Source organism: Terrapene carolina, unplaced genomic scaffold (assembly GCF_002925995.2).
Source record: "Terrapene carolina triunguis isolate 2854851 unplaced genomic scaffold, T_m_triunguis-2.0 Scaffold130, whole genome shotgun sequence".
NCBI lineage: Eukaryota > Metazoa > Chordata > Testudines > Emydidae > Terrapene > Terrapene triunguis.
Window position 1 is genome coordinate 21,584,637 of NW_020664481.1, and position 22,376 is coordinate 21,607,012.

Consider the following 22,376-nt stretch of genomic DNA (forward strand, 5'->3'; position numbering starts at 1 on the left):
TGCCCCCCAGGACCCTACCCCCTACCTGTACCCTGACTGCCCAAAACTTTCTCCACTCCCCCCAAGAAGCCCCTCCCTGAACTCCCGACCCCCCCGTTTCTTGACTGCCCCCTCCAGAACCTCCCTGCCCCTTCTCCTGCCCCCCTTACCCTGCTGCTCACAACAGGGTGTTGGGCTCTGTGCGAGCCGGACACGTGGCTGCGCTCCCCAGGGTCCCTGGCCCTACACAGTGCTGCTGGAGCGGGGCGCGGCGCTGCCGGGGAGGAGGAGCTGCCGGCTCAGAATGCAGGGAGGGAGGGGGGAGGAGCTCCTCTACAGCTGCTCCGGAGTCCAGCCCGTGACTTTCCTGCAGCCCTCCCAGCCGCTCTGCTCTGCTCTGCCGGGGGAGGGGGGAAATCCCGGACATTTTGAGTGATTTACAAATTCCCCCCGGATGCTATTTTTAGCACAAAAAGGAGGACATGTCCGGGTAAATCCGGACGAATGGTAACCCTAGTTCAGAGGGCCCACTGCAGAGCTATCACCGCGTCCCGCTCGGAGACGCTGCATCTCTAGCTCTCGCTCGGTTCTGCACGGGCTAACGTGCGAGTTGGTCTCTCACACGCTTGAAACCCAGGGACCGAGTTTAAAAGGAAGAACAGCAGAGTTATCACCGCAGACAGCTTGAAAAATGGCTGGAGACAGGTAAGGGGGAGGCAGGATAATTATGCAGCCAGTTGGCATTTGGGACTGGGGCACCGTGAGGATGGAACAGAGCTGTTTCCACGGGCCCAGACAGAAAGGCAGCATCACTCACGCTGGCCACGGGCTCTGACCTGGGAGATCTGTCACCACCAACACAGTATCCTGCTCTCACTTAGGGTAGCAAACGTAATCCCTGCTGCGTAAGCAGGAAAGAACTCAGCCTGGTCTAGGATGGGACTCAGCCACTGGGGACCAGCGCACAGCACCAATGCAAACCCCTCTTGGAGGTGGGCAAAGCCGCAGTCTGCATTGCCTAAGCTCACCCTTCCTGGAAGCTGCACCAAAGCAACCACCAGCTGAGAGCTGCTAACTCGGTCTACACTAGGGGTTCGCTGTGGGGCTAGGCCGGTTGCTGGCCCCCGAATGCTGAAATCAGGAGTAGCCCCACTTTAGACCAGGCCTTGGAATCAGTTCTGCTCAGTCTGGGGGTGGGAACATTTGGCCAGGGATAAGAGAAGCTCAGGTGGGCGTTAAATACGGGTGAAACTCTGAACTCCTGCCTTTTAATGCAGAAGTTGCCAAACACTTGTGGCTCCAGGGTGCGATGTCGTACAGCTGTCCTGGTGCTTTCAGAGCTGGCCCTAAGTACCAGCCAGGCAAACAGCTGCTTTGGACCTGGTCCTTTCAGGAGCCTCGCATTCAAGTGGGGCTTTGCACCCCAGGACCTCGTCCTCAGCACTGGGGCTGTAAGGGGAGGGACTCTGTGGTAACCACTCTAGTCTTCCAACGCCACAACACATGGGCTGATTCACCCCCCAACTCCCTTTGGGCACCTAAGAATCTCATGCATTGTAAGAACGTTGGCAGCACCGTGGGGTTTTCCTCCCTCTAAAGCGGGGGTGTCAAATTCATTTGGAGGCAAGGGCCAGATTCCAGGTTTAATTACAGTCTGTGGGCCAGAATACAGACTCAGGCCTTCATTCTTCCCCAGCAGCTTCCCCACAGATGTCAGGGGGAGGATTTCACAGAGATTAAGGGGAGAACGTAGCCTTCACGTAGTGAATAAGTTGTCATTTATTATTTATCCAGGACCGCATCGTCCCATTCGGTATCACTCGGTGAGAAGATCTGCTCCCCTTTTGCTTCTCTCCCTGACTGTTTTCCCCTCTCTCTTTCCAAGCTGTACATTTCCTTCCCTGCCAGGAACTCCCTCCCCACCGCTCGAGGGCTCCATTCCCACCCCTTTTCGGATCCACTACAGTGACCAGCCCCGGAACAGTCAGCACTGACAAGACGTTTATTGGACTCTAGAGCTGACAATCCAAGACGATTAACAGGCGAGCTCACGCCCAAGTCATTGTTTCAGGCTGTCTGCAGACTCAAGCAGACATGATGTTGGTTTACACTCACTTCACACCTTGAAAGTCATTCTGCAGTCAGGAAGGCTACAAACGATATTTGCAAACGAAAGCCGAGGCTCTGCACAGTGCAGGTCATACAGGCCACATCCACACACCACACAGGCTGGTCCCAGCACAGCCCACAGGCCCTGTGCTTGACAGCTCTAATGCATGTTGATATGCGCAGGTGTGATGGGGTGTGCCCCCCACCCTAGCCTAGGAAGGGTTAATGAAGCTGAGAAAGGGCCAATTAAGTGGATAGGCTACAGCTTAGGGGAATTAGGTGGGCTAAGTAACCCTGGATTGATGACGGAGCCAATCCGAGAAAGAACAGGTGGGGCTATTAAAGATATATTGGAACTGGAAAAGGTACAGAAAAGGGCAACAAAAATGATGAGGGGTATGGAACCGCTTCCATATGAGGAGAGATTAATAAGACTGGGACTGATCAGCTTGGAAAAGAGACAACCAAGGGAGGCATATGATAGAGGTCTATAAAATCATGACTGCTGTGGAGAAAGTAAATAAGGAAGTGTTATTTACTCCTTCTTCGAACAGGAGAACTAGGGGTCACCAAATGACATTAATAGACAGCTGGTTTAAAACAAACAAAAGGAAGTATTTCTTCACACAATGCACAGTCAACCTGTGGAACTCCTTGCCAGAGGATGTTGTGAAGGTCAAGACTATAACAGGGTTCAAAAAAGAACTAGATAAGTTCATGGAGGATCGGTCCATCAATGGCTATTAGCCAGGATGGGCAGGGATGGTGTCCCTAGCCTCTGTTTGCCAGAAGCTGGGAATGGGCGACAGGGGATGGATCACTTGATGATTCCCTGTTCTGTTCATTCCCTCTGGGGCACCTGGCATTGGCCACTATTGGAAGACAGTATCCGGGGCTGGATGGACCTTTGGTCTGACTACAACATGGCTGTCCTTATGTTGTAGAAAGCTAGGAAGTCAGCAGCAGAAATGGGGCTGCAGTGAAGGAGCCTGCAGCCACTCTCTGGATGCTAGACAGGGAAGGAAGGAAACCCAGGGGGAGTGTAGAAACCCCCAGGGTTCCAGGCCCTGACGGAAGGGTACATCAAGAAGGGTGGTGGAGCAAAAGCCTGAGAGCAGTGGTGTAGGAAAAGGCTCAGGGAAATGACAGCAAAGTGGGACATTGCAGACTTCGGCCACTATTAGAGGGTCCCTGAGCTGGAACCCAGAGTAGAGGATGGGCCTGGGTTCCCCTACCAAAGACTGGGGAAGTGACACAGTCAGGGCAGTGAGGGAGAAGTCAGCCATTTTGGATGGAAAGACTAACAACCCCTGGAAGGCGAAAAAGCACATTGACCTGGCTGGAGGGCCAAGCTCTGAAGACAGAGCACCCTGAGTAACAGCGAATGAGAGAAGTGGCCGGGCACCTGAATGGGTGGCAGAAGGAGGTGTTGGACAGGGAAGGAGCTAATCCCCAGAGCAGCTAGGAGGAAGCGCTCTAGCGGGGATCATATCCAGTGACAACGTGTAGCACTGTCTCCCCACTCTTATGTAAGGGGGCGGGCCCACTCACCAGCCAGCGCATCAAGGGACGCTCCCACCAGGGTCAGGTTGTTGAGTCCCTTGCCCCAGGGATGCATTTATTGCTCCAACAAAACAGTTCAAAACATTAATCGAAACAGGTGAACCAGGCCCTGCTACCTCGCCTCTCCTAAGGCCTCTTCCCCAGAAGCTTCTGCTGGTGCTTTACACAGCAGCAGGTATCCCAGCCAGGTCTTTCGCCTAGCTGGTGGGGCGAGCCCCTTTCTGGGTCTGTTCTCCTGAAGCACCCTCCCTGTCCCATGCAGATTTCCATCTCACCTGAGCTACTAGCTGCTCTTACGAGGACTGGGTCATCTTCAGCCCTCACCTGGTCCCTGGCCTCACAGCATCAGCTGATCAGATGAGGCTGGGCTCAACTTCCCTTGTGGGACAGGACTGCTACGGGATATCAGACTAGACTGACCTGAAGCACCTAGGAGCTCCGAAGTTCTTCTTGGTGCACAGGATAGTTCAGTCTGATAACAAGTGTGGGATTCCAGTGCACTAGAAACTGGTTCACACCCATCCGCTTGCAGTCCGGTGAGTCCCTCCCTTTTAGGCCAGTATTTTATTTCAGCTGCATGAGTCTCTTTAAATTACCACATGCCTCCCGGCCCTTCCTTCCTACCTGCTTAAACAGAAAGTAACCCGCAAAAGCTGGCCTCATAACCAACATCCTGGTACAGTCTCTCCAGAACAAGACAGAAACTCACGTGACAGAGCGGATTCACGAGGGCCATCCTTAGAGATAACAAGCAGCTTTTGGCATGTGTGTGTAAACAGTCTGATGGGCTAATTAATCAGGACTTCGGGGATTACAGAGTGACTTGAAGCATCATTTTGGAACCGGGCTGCTGGCACAGAATCGGCAGTTTGCCCACATGACTTAAAATAAAGATGTCAAAGATTTTTCTGACTTTACAGGGATTTTTTTTTTAAATTGTCCCTCAGCTCAAGGCTCACGGTCGATCACAGACCACGTCAACATCAGCAGAGTTAGGGTTCTGAGCAGCGATCTGTACATATTGAGTGGACTGTTAAGTGGAATTTCCTTGCAAAGGAAATAAACAGGTTGTTCCCTCTTTGTGGCTTCTTTATGACATCTGAAGACCTCAACTGTGTTATAAAACTAAAGTTTTCTTTGTTGATTGCTTTTCACCTTTGGTAAATCAAGTCTTCCCCGGAAGACCCAGAGAACTGGAGTGGGAGCCTTCTCTGCCCTTAACTGGAAGGGTGAGGATGCTGAGTCTTTGGGTACGTCTTCACTACCCGCCATATCGGCGGGTAGCGATCGATTTATCGGGGATCGATATATCGCGTCTCGTTAAGACGTGATATATCGATCCCCGAACGCGCTCCCCGTCGACTCCGGAACTCCACCAGAGCGAGTGGCGGTAGCGGAGTCGACGGGGGAGCCACGGACGTCGATCCCGCGCCGTGTGGACCCCAGGTAAGTCGATCTAAGATACTTCGACTTCAGCTACGCTATTCACGTAGCTGAAGTTGCGTATCTTAGATCGATCCCCCCCCTCAGTGTAGACCAGCCCTTTAACAAAGATTTTCCTCCTAACGGTTAGTTGTGTGTTGGAGTTAAATAAACCAAAGAGTTTAAAAACCCATCTGAATAAGAATTTCTTCTCTGTCCAATTGCTCAGGTTCCAATTGTTACATCATGATCTTACTAGTACTCCAGTCATCTACAGGACAGGATAGGTAAGACCAGTGTAAGACAGAAGCAGGAGACATTTTTGTTTTAAAAGCAACAGAAGACACCTTGCAGGCCTTCTGTACAATTAATAACGTATCTTTTATTCCCCATTTCACAAGTCAGCTTAAATTCTACATGGCTGGAAAGGAAGTTTACGTCATGTCTACACTCTGGGGACTATAGGTATGGTGCTGTAGCTATGCCGATTAACCCCGTACCGTAGATATAGCCTATAGACCCACATCCGTCCCTCGGGACCCTCCTGCCCGGCCCCTGAGCTCCTGGCCTGGGAGGCTAGCCCCTGGCCCCTCCCCTGCTATTCCCCCTTCCCCGAAGCCTCAGCTCGCTGCTTTGCCGGCGCAATGCTCTGGGTGTCTGGGCAGCGCAGCCCGGCCTGACCCGGTGCTCCGTGCTGCGCGGTGGCGTGGTTGGCTCCAGCTGGAGCACCCATGGAGAAATATTAGCGGGTGCTTAGCACCCAACGTCAGCCAAGCTCCCCTCCCTCCCCCCCACTCCCGTGCGCTGGCGGTCCCTGCCAATCAACTCCTCCCCCTCCCTCCCAGCGCCTCCTGAATGCTGCAGAACAGCTGGTTTGTGGCATGCAGGAGGCATGGGGGGGAGGGGGAGGAGCGGGGAGGGAGTGTGCTCGGCGGAGGGGGCGGAAAGATGTGGGGAAGAGGTGAGACAGGGGTGGGAAGAGGCGGGGTGGAGGTGGGAGCTTGGGGGAAGGGGTGGAGGGGGACTGGTGGTGGAGTGGGGGCGGGAAGAGGCAGGATGGTGGTGGGGGCTTAGGGGAAGGGGTGGAGTGGGGGCGGGACCTGGAGCTGAGCACCCCCGGGGAAAATTAGAAGCTGGCGCCTGTACCCCTTGGAGCAAGGGGAACTGGGACACGGATTGTGACTCAGGCTTTTTCTGCAGTGAAGACATCAAGATTGCTACCTCACTGCAAAATCCCAGTGCAGAGGAGGTGCTGTGGCTTTTGCCTTGATGTCATTAATGGAGGCCAGTCTCAAGTTGGGGTCCTAGGGTTGTCCTATGTGGCTGATCCCTAGGGTAAAGAACAAATGTTTGCAGCCTTGATCAAATGCGCAGCAATCCATTAACTCATGGTGAGGACGTCCGGTGAAGACGAGCCCTCAGTCACAACCCATTTGCCAGTCTGCTTGTGGCAAAGCTACACGACGTGCACTAATCTCTCTCAATGGTGTGTCGCTCGACAACTCACATATTGTGTGGAATTAACTGGGGATCCTTCTAGGCCTCATGAAAAGAAACAGCTCAACTCTATGCAAAGCGAGAGTGCTTCAAAAGGACATTGTAGGATTTGGAGCTCATGGAAAACAAACAACTGAAGACACTTGTTGGAGCCAGTGCCTGAGCCAGATCAGCAGTGAGCACTGGCCCTTCCTGTTAAAGCCAATGAGAGTCGCCGGTCGTTGGCCTCTCGCAGGCCCAGGCCCGTACTCGGGTAGCTATTGTACAGGTTTCTCATAGTGCTGCCACAGCACCTTGGTCCTGTCCTCCAGCCCACTCCCTCACAGTAACACACCCTGGTTCTGACTTACTGCAAGCCTGGCTCTGCAGTCCCGGGGGCTCTCCTGAAGCACAGACTGCTACGCAGCGCCGTGGGGCAATCTGTAGTGGGGCCAGCCACCCATTATGGAGGGGATCCAGACTACTATCACTTTGTGCCCCCACCGGGAACTGAACCCATTAGCTCCAAAGGCAGAAAGCTGATGGACTTACCCCGTGCCAGGCTGCCTCACCCCCCCTTTTCATAAGAACCCAGGTGGTCCATCGCTTAACTCATTCTTCCTGGGTAAGCTGCAGTGCTGCCTGTTTGACCACAGCATACAAAGCGCTTTTGTTTCCAAAACCACTGAACAAAACACAGGAGCCCGAGAGCCCAGCTTCCAGACACGAAACACTGTTCTACACCTGAACGACAAGGAGTCCGGTGGCACCTTAAAGACTAACAGATTTATTTGGGCATAAGCTTTTGTGGGTAAAAAACCTCAAGGTGCCACCAGACTCCCCTTGTTGTTTTTGTGGATACAGACTAACATGGCTACCCCTTGATGTTCTACACCTGGAAAGACGGGCTCTGTATTAAACAGCATTAGCCCTCCCACCCTGCATTCTATTCCACGGACCAATCGTCTCCTCCTCTCCTGCCTATTATGCTCATCACAGTGCTACCGGAGCGCTTGTGTTTGAATGACACCTATTAAAATGAGGGGCACGGGGAAAAAGTAGAGTTCCTTATTTTAGATGAATCATTCTTACAGTCTATCCTATCCGTGGGCAATACATATTCATTGTCCGTAAGCTGTCACTATTAACACATTTCCCATTGACTCCCACTAACTTTTAACGGGAGCAAAATTAACACCGACACTAAATGCTTTTCCAAACCTCGCCCACGGAGTTTAACCTAGGAAATGACTCAAACTGTATTATGTCAATAACTAAATCATACATTTGTTTGCCAGTGTGTTATGGGCACTGGAAAAAGAAGTCAATCAGATGCCTGGTCCAGTGGTTGCAGTGCCAGCTTGGGATTTGGGAGACTCAAGCGGAGTTCCCTGCTCTGGTACAGACCTTGGCTGAGACACTTGGCCTCTCTGTGTCTCAGTTCCCCGTCTGGCAATGGGAACAAAAAGCACTGCCCTGCCTCACAGGGGTGTTGAGAGGTTCTCAGGCATTACGATAGTGAGATAAGTACCTAGGGTAAACTGCATCTCTTCACTCGCCTGAAAACACACACGGCACAAGAGGAAGACGGATGGTCCCTGAGTTACTAAACTGGGGCTCGGGAGTTCAATTCTGTGTTCAATTCTTGGCTTTGCCACTGATTTCCTGTGTGTTTGGGTGAGTTGCTTAATGTCCTTGTGCCTCAGTTCCCCATCTGTATTATGGAGAGAACAACACTTCCTTACCACCCAGGGGCATAGAGGTTAATTCCGTGGTGCCTACAAGATGCTCAACTGTTGCAGTAACAGAGGCTACAAGTCCCTGAACAGAACCTCAAACTCCTAGTAGTCTCCGAATTCCATTGTATCTTGCCTTTGTCATTGTATCATTGTATCTGCCTTTGACATGAGCCTACAGCAGCGGGTCTTACTAAAATCAACAATGTTTAAACATACCTGAAATTACTTCTTCCCTAGATATAGCTGTTCCATGCCTTTAACGGTGAGACATCCCATCAGCTTTTAAACAGAGCTAGTTACTGGCCTGTTAGCTAAGATCAAACACGGGATGTATCACTGACATCGATACATCCGCTACCAAGGGACCACAGCCTGTGTATGCAGGGGATGGATTAAGTTATCTAATAGGTCTTTTTTATCTTGCACTTCTATGATCCTGTGCCCTCTAGGAGATAACAAGATGGTAAGCTTAATGAGTCTTGCTTTGAAATTCCAAGCCAAGGCAGGGATACAGATAAAAGGACAGACACTGGTTAACTTACTGCTGCAAACTCCTGCTGCGTAGCCTGGGCAGCAAACCGAGCCACGTGATTGACAATGGGAGAGAAGTTGGTTGGTCCGTAGAAGCGTATGTGAGGCAGACAGGCTGAGTATGCTTGGACAATGCCTTCCACTCCTTAAAGAGAACCAGACAAACCAGACATTAACTAGACAGCCTCCGAGCCGGCTCCTTGCAGTAACCTTCTGCGTACACATCAAAATGGATTTCAGATACAATGGGCAGAAGCTTGAGATCGCTGAAGCTAAATTTCACTTTGCTACTTATCTTACAGTAGCATCTTGTAGCCCCACCAGAGATCTGAGCCCACTTCTCCGAGAGACCATACAAACAGTGCTATACCCTACCATTCAAACAGACAGGTAACAAGTGGTAAGGGAAACAGACACAGAGAGGTGAAGTTATTCGAGGTCAGTGGCCGAATCAGGAGAAGACACTAGGTCTCCTGGGTTCTAGTCCAGTGCCCTAACCACTGGGCCATACAGCCACAGTCTAACACCAGAGTTTCTTGAAACCACCTGCTGACTTCCTCTGGAATTGTGGCTGCTCAGAAGTTCAGAAAACAAGTCTTCAAATGTCTTTGGTGTTAACAAACCTTTTCCAGCAGACACCTGAGCCCTTGTGGTTAAGAGAGAGCGCTTCTAATGCCTGAATTCAGATAGGGCTTCCTTTTGTTTTTTTGGAAATATACCAAGCCACGTGAAGAATCTGCCTGACCAGGAGCACAAATAAATGCCCTGAAAGAATCTCACCATGCCGAAGAAGGAACTGAGACAGCCATAAAGCAGGGAAAGCGGTGGAGAGAAGCCACAGTCACAGGGACAGTCTGGCTGGAAACTTGAACCAAAAAGTTTCCCTGAAGTTTTGAAAGTGTTGCTCTGATCTGTGAGTTATAGGAGGCTCTTTTGCTTTCATTACTGATAGCCCTGCTCAGGTGTGTACATGCTGGTCAGCACGTTAGACGAGAGAGACAGAACTGTCTTAGCTCAGGCTACACGAGGAAAGAATCCATCCCTGGAGCGGACTCCTTACTGACTGTTTGCCATGGGTGATCATATGATAAGGATTACATTGGTCTATCCCTACCACGTCCATTGTCTGAACTCTCCCCACCAGCTTGCAGGGCACTTCTACTTTTGCCAGCAGATTTGCATGCTCGGGTTATGCAAGTGGCTTGGGTGTGGCTGGCTCTGAAGTTACTGTATTCTCTCTTGTTGGCTTAGTTAGCCGAGAAAAAGGTTTTTTTTTTTTAAAAGTTCCTCACTTCTGAAATAACAAGGCCAAATTCTGCTCTTCAACGTGGGAGCAAAGGGAGCTGGAATTTCAAAAGGTAGCCACCCACACACATCAGAGGACAGAATGTGGCTTTAAACTCAATGCTCTGCTAACGTGTGACGCCCAACTCTGTGGCTGGGCGGGAAGCAGGAATCCAAGCCGCTTGGACAAGCGACTGTTATATTGCTCAAATGGAAATAACTAGGAGTAAAGACACACTAAAAGGAAACACACAGGCTATTTCATGCCTGCAGCTTCAGACCACTAGCTGATGGCACCACCTTCCAGCCTGACCGGAACAGCGTGACACCGATTCCCTCGAGGGTCATCTGTGCTCTGATCACCTAGGAGACCAGCCTCCGCCAAAGTCTTTGCACAGATGCAAGACGTGAATGTGGCCGCACTGAGAGGTTCAATTTCCAACTGTGTCCTGAACTCTCAGCTCCATTCTTTTCCATCCCTTCACCTCTCTTTTAAAGTACACTCATGCAAAAGTTACATCTATCTGCCTCTGAACACACACACACACACACACTCACTCACACATTTTGAAGACAGAATAAATAACAACTGGAACGAATCATTTTCTCTCCCCTTACTGACGGGTTAAGGCTTTGGCTCCAAAGAATGGGGCGGGGCAGCGGGGGTGGGGGTGGGTAGGTTGGATCACTTGGTGATTACCTGTTCTGTTCATTCCCTCTGGGGCACCTGGCCTTGGCCGCTGTTGGAAGACAGGAGACTGGGCTAGATGGACCTTTGGTCTGACCCAGTAGGGCTGTTCTTATGTTTGAATATAGCTGATTCCAAGTGGTAAATTATTGCAGGACAGTCATGGTGGGCCCAGCTGCCGTATGCATAATTTCAGCTACCAGTAAGACCCCTAATCTGCAACCACCTGCGTGCATGAGGGCTGCTGGGCCTTGCCTGGAGAATTATTGGAGTTGACAGGGCTCCCCTTTAAGCACAGCAATCTGCCTGCATGCAAGAAGTTGCAGGATCTGGGTCTAAGTGTCTATTTTAGGATGGGATTTTCAACAGTGCCTAAGTGACTCGGGAGCTCAACTCTCATGAAAGTCAATGGGACTTGTGCTCCTCAGTCACTTAGACGCTCTTGAAAATCCCACCTGTAATACAGTGGGGGGAGACCCCCGAGCCCTCTGCAGTTTGAAGTATGTTTCGGCAAGCTTCCAATTTACCAAGTATGTTGCTATGACTGCCAAGAAAACCTTCCAAGTGAGCACAGAGCAGAATGGATGCTGTGGTACCTGCCTGAGACTGCAATGATAGCTCTGAGAGGTCTGAACTGCCCCGTTCATTTCAGTGGAGGTGTTAACACTTAACCCTAATGGTGACACTAACCCCCTTTTTAAAATATAAACCTTTGGTATTCAATTGTGCACCTAATTTATGCACAGAATTACTGTGATTCCATGCAAAAATGACCAAACAAAGAGCAGAAATACAGCAGTGGTTCTAAGAGGCCCGGTGTTATTTTCTCTCATTTTACGAATGAAAGGTTTAGCATCATATTCTTTCCTTTGATATTTGTGAAAGCATCCCATTGTTAACTCCGCTGTGCTTCAAGGGTAGTATAACGGCATAATTTGACATAATTTGGCTCTTTCCACAGAATGAGTTTGATATCCACTTCCGAATAGAAAGAGAACTGTCTGAACTAGGGTTACCATACGTCTGGATTTTCCCGGACATGTCCGGCTTTTTGGTCCTCAAATCCCCGTCAGGGAGGAAATTCCAAAAAGCCGGGCATGTCTGGGAAAATAGGGAGGGGTCGTGGGGCTTGGATCCAGGCTGGAGCCGCTGGGGCCGGAGCCGGAGCCGGAGCCGCTGGGGCTGGTGGTGCTCGGCCGCCGGCCGGTGCCACTCGGCCAGGGCCGGGCGGAAGCTGGTTGGCCGGAACCGGGGCCCGAGCCGGGCCGGAGCCACTGGGACCAGGGCTGGGGGTGCTCGGCCGGCGCCGCTCGGCCGGGGCCAGGCCGGAGCTGCTCGGCCGGAACCAGGGCCCGAACCGAGCTGGGCCGGAGCTGCTGGGACCAGGATTGGGGGTGCTCGGCCGCCGGCCGGCGCCAGTCGGTCGGGGCTGGTGCCCCAGGGCCTGAGCCGAGCTGGAGTCGCCGGGGCCGGGGTGGGCTGGAGCCGCTCGGCCGGAACCGGGGCCGGTGCCCCAGGGCCCGAGCCGAGCCGGGCCCGAGACACCGGGGCCAGAGCTGCTCGGCTGGGGGGGGCCGGACTGGGCCGCGTCTCCTCGCGCCCCCCCCCGCCCCCCGCCCCAGCTTACCTGCTGCCTGCCTGTTTCAGGCTTCCCGCGAACATTTGATTCGCTGGAAGCAGGGGAGGGGGAGGAGCAGGGGGCGGAGCGTTCAGGGGAGGGGGCGGAGTTGGGGCAGGGACTTTGGGGAAGGGACGGAGTTGGGGTGGGTCCGGGGCGGGGAAGGGGCGGAGTTGGGGGGGAGTTGGGGCGGGGCTGGGGGCGGAGTTGGGGCGGGGCCGGGACACGGTGGGGTGTCCTCTTTTTGTTTTTTTAAAATATGGTAACCCTAGTCTGAACATGACCCAATGCAGTGCTGTCCGAGTCTGTACATATAGCCCGGAGTGTAGCAAGGATGTTAGATCCAGAGATTCCTCTCAGATGGGTGTTGAATCTGAAGCCTACTGATGACAATTTAAACTATTTCATGGTTTCTGCTGAAACATTCCCAGCCAGCTTTTTCTTGCAGAGAGGAACGTTCATCTGTGAATGGAACTCCAGAACAATGCAATCACCACCACCCATGCCCAATCGGATCTGTGCTCTCTTCAGATGCCCCGTTTCCAGGGAATTTCCTCCCCCCCCCCCTTTTGATTGAAGGCAATTTATCATGAATAGAAGATAGGGCATGATGTGGCAACCTAAGATTTATTATGTTATTACCAAGAGGTAATAAGGACTGGTGCCACCCAAGCATGTGTGTCAAATAGTATTTCCACCATTATTCTATGCATATGCACAGACATGCAAATAGTGCATAGTATCTTGCATTGCTCTGTTTACCAATCGGAGAAGTGTATTCCTATTTAATCTAAACGCTTAGTACTGGGTTAACAGTCTGATAAAAGGCTACAGTAGCACAAGAGGTTTATGGAGGACACTAGCACTGTGGTTCTGCAGAGTTACAATTATTAATGTCACTGTCCAGCAACATCTGTTGAAGGTACTTATCTGTCCCCCATTACCAGAACATCTGAGCACTACAGTCTCATTATTTATCCCCAGGAGGTAGCGCAGTGCTGTTATCAGATGGGAAACTGAGGGAACAGAAAGATTAAGTGACTTGCCCAGGGCAGTCTGTGGCAGACCCAGGAATTGAACCTGGGTCTCATGAGTGCCAGACTGGTGCCCTAATCATTGGACCATCTTTCCTCTCTTTAGCCAGCAGAATTAGGACTATCTGTCTTGTCAGGTCGTTATCTCCATCCTCCCACCCCTGCCAGTCTGCCCGCCTGTAGGAGACAGAGTTCTAGTTCCAGGTGACCGTGGGCCAAGTCACTTTGCCTCTCTTTGCCTCGGTTTCCCCCCTCTGTAACAACAGGAGTAATACTGATCCATGATTACAAAGCTGAGCAAGTGCACTGTGGAGACACACGGGCTAACCCCATAAAGGGTTAAGTGGAACCTGGATATTAGATTACTTTAATCCAATTTAGTAGACCAGGTCTACACTGCAGATCTGTATCAGTATAACAACATCGCGCAGGGGTGTGAAAAATCCACACCCGTGAGCGACGTAGTTACACCGACCTAACCCCCCATATATACAGCGCTACACTGATGGAAGAGCTTCTCCCGTTGACATAGCTACCACCTCTTGGGGAGGTCGATTAATTACGCTGTCGGGAGAAGCTCTCTCATCAGGGTAAGAGCATCTTCACATAAGTACTGCAGTTGTGCCGACACAGCGTTTTAAGTGTAGACCTGCCCTTGGTTTATATTATTTAGATGGCAAACTCCATAAGTTGGTACAAGTGCCTAGGACATTGGGCCCCTGGTCTGTGAATGCTACCGTAAAACACATAAAGAACAGTAACATAGAAAGCTCTCTGAAAATCAGGACAATCGGATAGTGACCTAGTGAAGTAGGTACAGCACAAATACTAGAGGTGTTCTCAGCAAGTACAAGGGGCTGAGACAGCTCACCTGAGATTGTCCTAGTTCTTGCTAAGACCTGTGTTATGCAGGAGGTCAGACCAGATGATCATAATGGTCCCTTCTGGCTTTAAATCTATCATGGGATCTGTGAAAGTCACTGTAACCAAATTTCAACTTCAAGAGGACTTGTAAAAGTACAGGAGGCACGCAGTGCTCTTTGTCCTATGAGCCTCCAGGACGCTGCACTGCTCGAACACAGGTTCTTCTGAAGACTTAGTTAGGACCTGCTACACTGCTCTTTGGAAGACACGGGTCTTTGGAAGACACCACAGGGAGGTAACAAGTCCTAGCAGTCAGCAAATACAGGTCCCCAAGTCAGAAAGGTCTGGGCCCATGTATGTACTTACCAGAACAGAATGGGTTGGTGGGGTTGAAGTTAATGGCAAATTCGTGAGATACCTGGAGGGAAAAAAAACAACAACCCAAATTGACATGGGAGCTAAGCACGGAGTAGGGTTTCTGGCAATAGGCTTGGCAAAAGAACATAAGGCGGTTTTTGGGTCTGATGGGCAGAACTCCCCTGCACTCCCCAAAGGGAGTCTTGCTTTGTTTTGGCAGTGCCACCGATTTATTAATTCCCCATGCTGGGTCTGCAACATTTCCTATGCCCCCAGCTATGCCAAGCATACGAAAAGTGAAAATTAACCCACTCAGACTTCAGTAGCTTTGGGGGGCTGGGATAGTTCCTTTTGCCTTAAAGCCTTTTGATTAAATCTCCACTCAGCTTCCTGTGAAATTGGGATTCCCATCACTAATTCCTTAGTGAACAGTAAGAAACTGGGTTTGTCCATGTTGCTTCCCTTTGCCTACCTGGAGGAAGAGCACAGGGAGAAGGGCCCAGATCCTCAAAAGGTATTTAGGCGCCTAGCTCCTATTGATCTCAGTGGGAGCTAGACACCTACATACCTTTGAGGATGTGGGCAGAGCCGCGGAGACGGGGCCAATCGGCTGGCACATCTCTCACATACCCCACCAAGAATCACACTCGCTAGAAGAAGTGACATTAATTCCATGTAAGGTCACAAAAGGCTCAAATGACGTTAACCACATGACACACAGTCCTAGTTGTAGACACAGTCCTTGTTCCCCATCCCTTTGCAAGCTGGCACTGCAGAGCAGGTGACAGCGGTAACCCTCTGGAATTGCTTGGACTGGCTTTCCCAACCGTCAAGGAAAATGCCCACCTTCCTAGGCAGTAGCAAGAGACACTCAAGGTCTTCAGGCAACTGACACCATACGGGAGGAGTTCTCCGCCTCTCCGGAAATGGGGAGATGCTTCCGAAAGGGGATTCCTTGGGACGCTGGCAACTGAAGAGTGCCTGGCATTTCCTATCAGTTACGTGTCAGCTCAGCCCGGCCATTTGCAAAATTAATAGCAATGCTAATTGCAAAGCTCTCCTCAGGAAGCTACTCCCAGCATCAATTACATTAAGAGGCGCTTGCTTTTATTGCTCCTAATAATTTCTGCTCATGCCATATGAATGAATGACTCAGGAAGTGCTCTACCCGTCGGGCTCCCGGGGGAGTGCACAAGCGTAAGTGAGAGCACGAGTGATAAGAACAGTCGATGAAACGCAGCCTGAGCCAGGTCTCAGTGCACATCTCTGCCATTCCAGTGTAGAAGATTTGCTCAGCAGCTCTGGACTGGTGATGGCCAGAAACCACTGCACCGTTTCTTGGAACAACGCCACTGAAATGCCCTGGTGATCGGTGCAAAGGAGTCTAAGGCCCAGCAGGGAAAGACCAGGGGTGAGGGACTGAGTGGGAAGCGAGGCTATGAAAGAGGCTGGGAACCCCTGCAGTAGCAGATGCTTTGAACTAATCAGCATGTACTGTTCTCTGACAAGGCCTAAAGAAATTAGAAGAGAGGAATGACTCCTTGAGACCCACTAGCGATCTCGCTATGCAGATTGGAGACTGTGGATACTGGCACGACAGAGAATCTCAGACTAGACAGATCAGCAACAGGGAGATGCACCACTTTAATCATAGACTATCAGGGTTGGAAGGGACCTCAGGAGGTCATCTAGTCCCACCCCCTGCTCAAAGCAGGACCAATCCCCAACTAAATCATCCCAGCCAGGGCTTTGTCAAGCCTGACCTTAAAAACCTCTAAGGAAGGAGATTCCACCACCTCCCTAGGTAACCCATTCCAGTGCTTCACCACCCTCCTAGTGAAAAAGTTTTTCCTAATATCCAACCTAAACCTCGCCCACTGCAACTTGAGACCATTGCTCCTTGTTCTGTCATCTGCCACCACTGAGAACAGTCTAGATCCATCTGCTCTGGAACCCCCTTTCAGGTAGTTGAAAGCAGCTATCAAATCCCCCCTCATTCTTCTCTTCTGCAGATTAAACAATCCCAGTTCCCTCAGCCTCTCCTCATAAGTCATGCTGGGAGCTGTGCCCCACCCCCTGAGCAGGGCATGCTGCTTTCTTTCGCCTAACTCTGCTACCAGAGAGTGTGATGCGTTGGTTCAAGCACAAGGGGTGGGCTACAACTCGGGTTCTCGTAACGAGCTCTGCCAGTGATTTGCTGTGGGTGAGCAATTCACTTAGGGCTTAACTGTCAAACTCAGAGGAGTAAATGTAGGCACTTAAACTGATAATTTAGGCACCTAAATAACTAGTCTGACTAGCAGAAGTGCTAAGCATCCCCAACTCCCTTTTTCAACACTGCTGACAATTAGGCCGGTTATTTAGGCCACTAATCTCAGGTGCCCAAATGTGAAGATGCAGCCTCAGTTTGCCAGTGACATTGGGGATAATAAATCCCCCATCTCTTACGGGTTTTGAGGGTTAATTAATGTATGCAAAGCGCCTTGATATCCTCAGACAGAGGATGCTGCAGTCCACGAATATTAATAAAGCTAGTGAAATGAACCTCAGGTTTCAAGGGAAGTTAGCGTTAACTATCCCTGTATACGACACAAAAACCTTCCAGACTGCCAGGGAAATACAGATCTCTCTGCTTCAGCATGTCCCCCATCTCCACTTAAAATACATGCTATCTAGAGAATAAGACAAGAGTCAGTGGAAAAAACGCCTAAAACTCTTTTCTGCGTTTAAAGCCGATTAGCCGTTGTGCCAGGTAACGTTACCATTGCCTCTCTGGGGCTCTTCACGCTGGTTTAGGGCAATCAATAACGCTGCCATTCATATGCACAAGCCCTGACCTGATGACCGAAGCATGTGCCAAATCTTCAGTGACTGGGCTCTGTAATGCAGCGTTCCCTTGGCTGGCAGCGTTCCGCAGACATTACACACCAGGCCTGTGTACCAGAGAGCAGACTGCAAGGTGACAACGTTACAATGGCAGCATTGGGCACTCAAGACCCTTTCTGCTTCTCCAGCCCCCTGATATTTCCCAGTGTAACCCCCCTCCTATCTTTAAGGCCGTCAGGCTTCCCAGCTGAGGAGAACGGATGGCACAGCCCTTTGCAGAGCCAATCAACAACAGTTCCTTAGGGCACATTCAGTGCCGGTTGAAGTGAGTGGAAAGCATCCCATTGACCTCAATGGGCTTTGGCTCAGACGCCTCAGCTGGTTAGAACCCCCCCCCCCAACCCCCCTCCGTATGCTGCAGCTCTCCCAGATGAGGAGTACGCTCAGAAATGGAACCGGTCTCTCCTAGCGAGCTGCACAGGGCATTGCTCCCAAACCACTGGGTTGGCTCAGCCGGCAGCAGGGTTGGAAGAGAAGAAGTCAAGGTGCTCCTATAACCCCCTCCCTCCCAACTCGACTAGAAACCCTCCTTCTCACAACTCATGGCTAAAGGTGGGCGCGGACATTCTAGTTAATTCAGGATATCTCCAGCAAAAGCACTGTCTTCAGCCAGATGGTGCCTATGAGTGCTGCTTTTAGAGCAGACAGAGGAACACAGCCAGGAAAGATGGCCGGTGGATAAGGCCCAGGACTGGGACTCAGGAGACCTAGGTTCGATTTCTAGCTCAACTACAGACTGGGACCTTGGGCAGGTCCCTGGTCTCAGGGTCTCAGTTTCCCTATCTGTAAAATGGGGATCATACTTCTGTCGTCTGGTCTAGGTACACTGCTTTTTAAGGCACCGTCTATTAGTACAAAGCCGCCAACTCTGATGGAGGCCCTCGGTGCTACCGTAATAGAAAGAATAATAAAACAAACAACAACATTTGCTTTGGGAGCCTTCATTTACCAGCTCAGAAATTAAATCAGGTTGGATTCCAGAGTCTACCCGTGAACCCAGATCTCACGCCAGGCATTAAGCGGCATGGGGTTGGGGGATGGGATTTTGAGCAAAAATCCATCCAATGCCATATACCCTCTGTGTCTTCCCACTGAAGTCTAAACCCATCTGCTTCCTTCTCCCATCTCCGACAGCGAGACGGCTTGAGGTTCTCCTTCTGGAGACGCTAGAATTTCAAGATGTTCTTTGACATTTCCATTTGTGTGCAAAATATTGTATTCATATCGGTTCTTTGAGAGCATTTGGCAGCGCCATGGCAACAAGCGCATCACGGGAACAAAGCATGATTTATATGACTCTTATCTTTAATGATCCTCCCCATTTCTATTCTGGTCCTCACACTACGAGAGCCACACTCCTCTGTGGTCAAGTTTTAACCTGCTGCATGTACATTTTATTACACATGGGAGGGGTCTTATTTAGAAATTAACAGAGTGACAGTTGAGGGGGTGGAACTCCTATTAAAGAACCTGTCTTAAAACAAGACCGTGGTCTCAGTGAGTAATGGCCATTTTGGTTTTGAATATCAGGAAAATCCGGGCAGTGCTGAGGACCCAGGACTAGAAGAGCAAGTTACATGTGGGAGTCCACATCTGAACTGGCAGAGGGCTACAGACCCAAGACTGAAATAAGCAAGGAGCGCTGGAAGAGAGGAATAAGGCTTATTTGCCAGAGCTGGGTGCAAAGACCCAGCAATAAAATAGCACAAAGGCTGCAGATCGGGCCTGAGTGGTCTATTTTCTGGTGTCAACGGTCCAGGGTTCGCCACCCAGAGCATCATTATCAACATGGCCACAGTTTTACGTGGAGTCAGTGGGAATTAAAGGCCCTTCATTTCCATATATTCATTAAAGGCTTGATCTTCTGGCATTCTCCCTTCTGAATGTGAACAGGAATGGAATCCGGAATGTGAAATGATTATTAAGACAGTGCCAGTGCTGGGCTGGGGGTTTTACAAGCAGCTGTGAAGACTCGGCCCCTGCCCAGATTACATCTCAGCAGTTTGAGCAGCGTGGCAATATTCAGAGAGAAACCAGCACATGATGCATCTGCAGCTTCCATGTTCTCTTCAGTCCCATTATGTTTGCAATTTCTGGTTTCTGTCAGTCATAACAACCGGTGGGAGAATTATTCACTGCAAGTTGTTTACGGAGATTTGTCCCATTGAAACTGGTGACATGACAGACAGTGACATGTACTGGTTAGAGGAAGATGAATCATCTCCAAGGTATACACTGGGAGCCTGATCTTCAGGCAGTCAAATGGCAGTCTGCCTGCATGCAGACCACAGAATCAGACCCAGCGTGGTTAAAAACCTCACACAGAGAGGTGACGGAGAAAGAAGAGACAAAGAAGGCTGGAGCATATGGTCAGTCAACGTCAAGTCACTCAAACACTTCCAGCGACATACCCAAACCATTCTTCGGAGAGCGTTTCGTTACCACGCCTTCCTCTCTCGGCTCCACTGGCAACGGACCAATGTCGGACAGCACACCTCCGCCCTGCCTACCCTGCCACTCCCACCACTGTCCTTCCTGGAGGAGCTGCACCAGTGGAGAACGGCAGATCCCAGTTTTGCAGCTGAAGATTATTTGGTAACTTTAGCTAGAGCAGAAGCCAGCCAGAGCGTGCATGGAGCAGGGCACCCTGAGGCTCTCCATAGCACAAGCTACCCATTTGTTGTCAGATTGAACACCTGCTGTTGATGTTGCTCCATAAGCTGTTCATGGTTGGGGCCCTGTGCATCTCAGCTGAGGTGCTTTAGCTGTATGGCTGGAGGGGGCAGGGAGGGAAGGGGAACGGAGTCTAGCAATGGCCTGGTCTACACTACAGAGTTAGGTAACTCTGTAAGCGTCCACATTAAAATGTAGCTCCCACCAATGTAAGTCGCCCACTACATCGACTTAATAACTCCACCTCATGAGAGGCACAGCGCTTAGGTCAATGTAGTTCGGGTGATGCCGTGTCTGTGTAGACACTGCGTTACTGACATCGCCCGTTCACAGCTACACCCCGTGCTGACTACGGGCTTCCTGCAGCAGAGCACTAGGATCAGGACAGCAGCAGGGTCCACACCAAGGGAAGGAGGGTACGAACTGATTTTGGTGGGGGAGAGGGTGGCTGTAGCAACTGACTTATATGGGGCAAATGGCTCCAGGTCTCAACCCTAGGGCAGGGCAGGATGGGGGGGGGGAGGGGGGCCTCCATCTGTCAATACCCCACCATGCCCCACACAGTTAAATCGGCGGAAGCGCTCCTGGTGAGGACACGCATCGCCCACAGAAGTGGCCCAGTGTGGACATGAAGCATCGCTTTAATGACTTAAGTCGACTTAATTTTGTAGTGTAGACATGCCCAGTGAGGTTCCCTTCACACTGGAATTTGCTTCTCCCTTCAGCCCCCACCCTGCGCTGACTGACATCGGCCTCGTCTATGCTAGGGAAAACACGTTTAGACATGGTGCTGAAAGGCTAGTGTGTCGTAGAGGGTCCTCGACCAGCTAACCGGGGTTAGAACTCCAACAGCCTTGTCCACACTAGCATTTCAGCACAGTATCTAACACACTACAAACACTCTTTTTTTCCCCTAGGGAAGACAAGGCCATTTGGGGCAAGTTGCAAGGCCTCTCAATGGTACTCAGGCTTTTTTCCAGAGGGGATGATTTGAAAGGAAAGTGCCCTGAGTTTCTTGTGATGGGCGTATGGTGTGGCAGTATTTTTTCGTACATGCGCCTAGAGAACACGGTAGGTGTATTTTTGTAAGTAACTATAAGTCACTGATGCAACCAACCATTTTATCTCCATGGGACTTTGTGGCTGAATAATCAACAGCAGAAAAACTGCATCAAGTTCATAGAATCATAGAATATCGGGGTTGGAAGGGACCTCAGGAGGTCATCTAGTCCCACCCCCTGCTCAAAGCAGGACCAATCCCCAACTAAATCATCCCAGCCAGGGCTTTGTCAAGCCTGACTTTAAAAACCTCTAAGGATGGAGATTCCACCACCTCCCTAGGTAATCCCATACTGAAAAAAGCATAAGGGAGAAAATGCTCCAAGGGCTTGGCCAATGGGCTACAGAGCAGTTCACCTTTAGCCCACAGGTTCAGGTCCAGCCCACATGGGTACTGACCTTAAGGGAATGTCTACACTCTAATTAGACCCCCGTGGCTGGCCTGTGCCAGCGGGCCCAGGCTAAGGGGCTGTTTAATTGTGGTGTAGATGTCCAGGCTGCACCCCGAGCCCTGAGACCCTCCTTGCGAGGTCCTAGAGCCTGGGCCCGAGCCCGAATATCTACACTGCAATTAAACACCCCTTTGCCTGAGCCCCAGGAACCTGAGTCAGCTGGCACGGGCCAGTGTAGACGACCCCCCAAGTGGCCCACTGATGGCTGTTTGATGGCGTATGGCAAAAGGGTTAATGGTCTCACTCTAGGTCCTAGTAGACACCTGTCCATGCTGTAGAACCATCAGAACTGCCCCCTCGCTGACACTCAGAGGAGAGGCTAGGGACTGAATGGGCAGAATTACCCTATCACTAGGGTCCTACCAATTTCACGGCTGTGAAAAAGGTGTCACGGGCTGTGAAATAAACCCTTCCCCGTGAAAGCCAATGTCTCCTTGTTCCTAGGGGCGTCCCAGCAAAGGGGGTTCCTAGCTCCAGCTGGGCAGGGGAGGGACAGGACTTGTCCATCTCCTGCACAGCTGCTCTGGGGGGGCGGGGTGTGTGGAGATCAGACCCACCTCCACCTCTGGGAACCTGCAGCTGCAGGGAGCTCTGCGGTTGCTGCCATCAGAGTCTGGCCCTGAAGGCAGCACAGAAGTGAGG

The 22,376-nt window shown here is 51.0% G+C and overlaps 1 protein-coding gene across 2 annotated transcripts in view; it reads right to left on the reverse strand.

Annotated features, from left to right (window-relative positions):
* Nucleotides 1-22,376, reverse strand: part of CPNE2 (copine 2) — a 183,781-nt gene that overhangs the window by 24,008 nt on the left and 137,397 nt on the right. For both annotated transcript variants that reach the window (XM_024213992.3, XM_024213991.3), the window contains exons 13-14: nt 14,674-14,725; nt 8,831-8,964 (exon numbers count right to left, since the gene is read on the reverse strand). In XM_024213992.3, the coding sequence (XP_024069760.1) occupies nt 8,831-8,964; nt 14,674-14,725 (186 nt within the window). The remainder of the gene's footprint in view (nt 1-8,830; nt 8,965-14,673; nt 14,726-22,376) is intronic.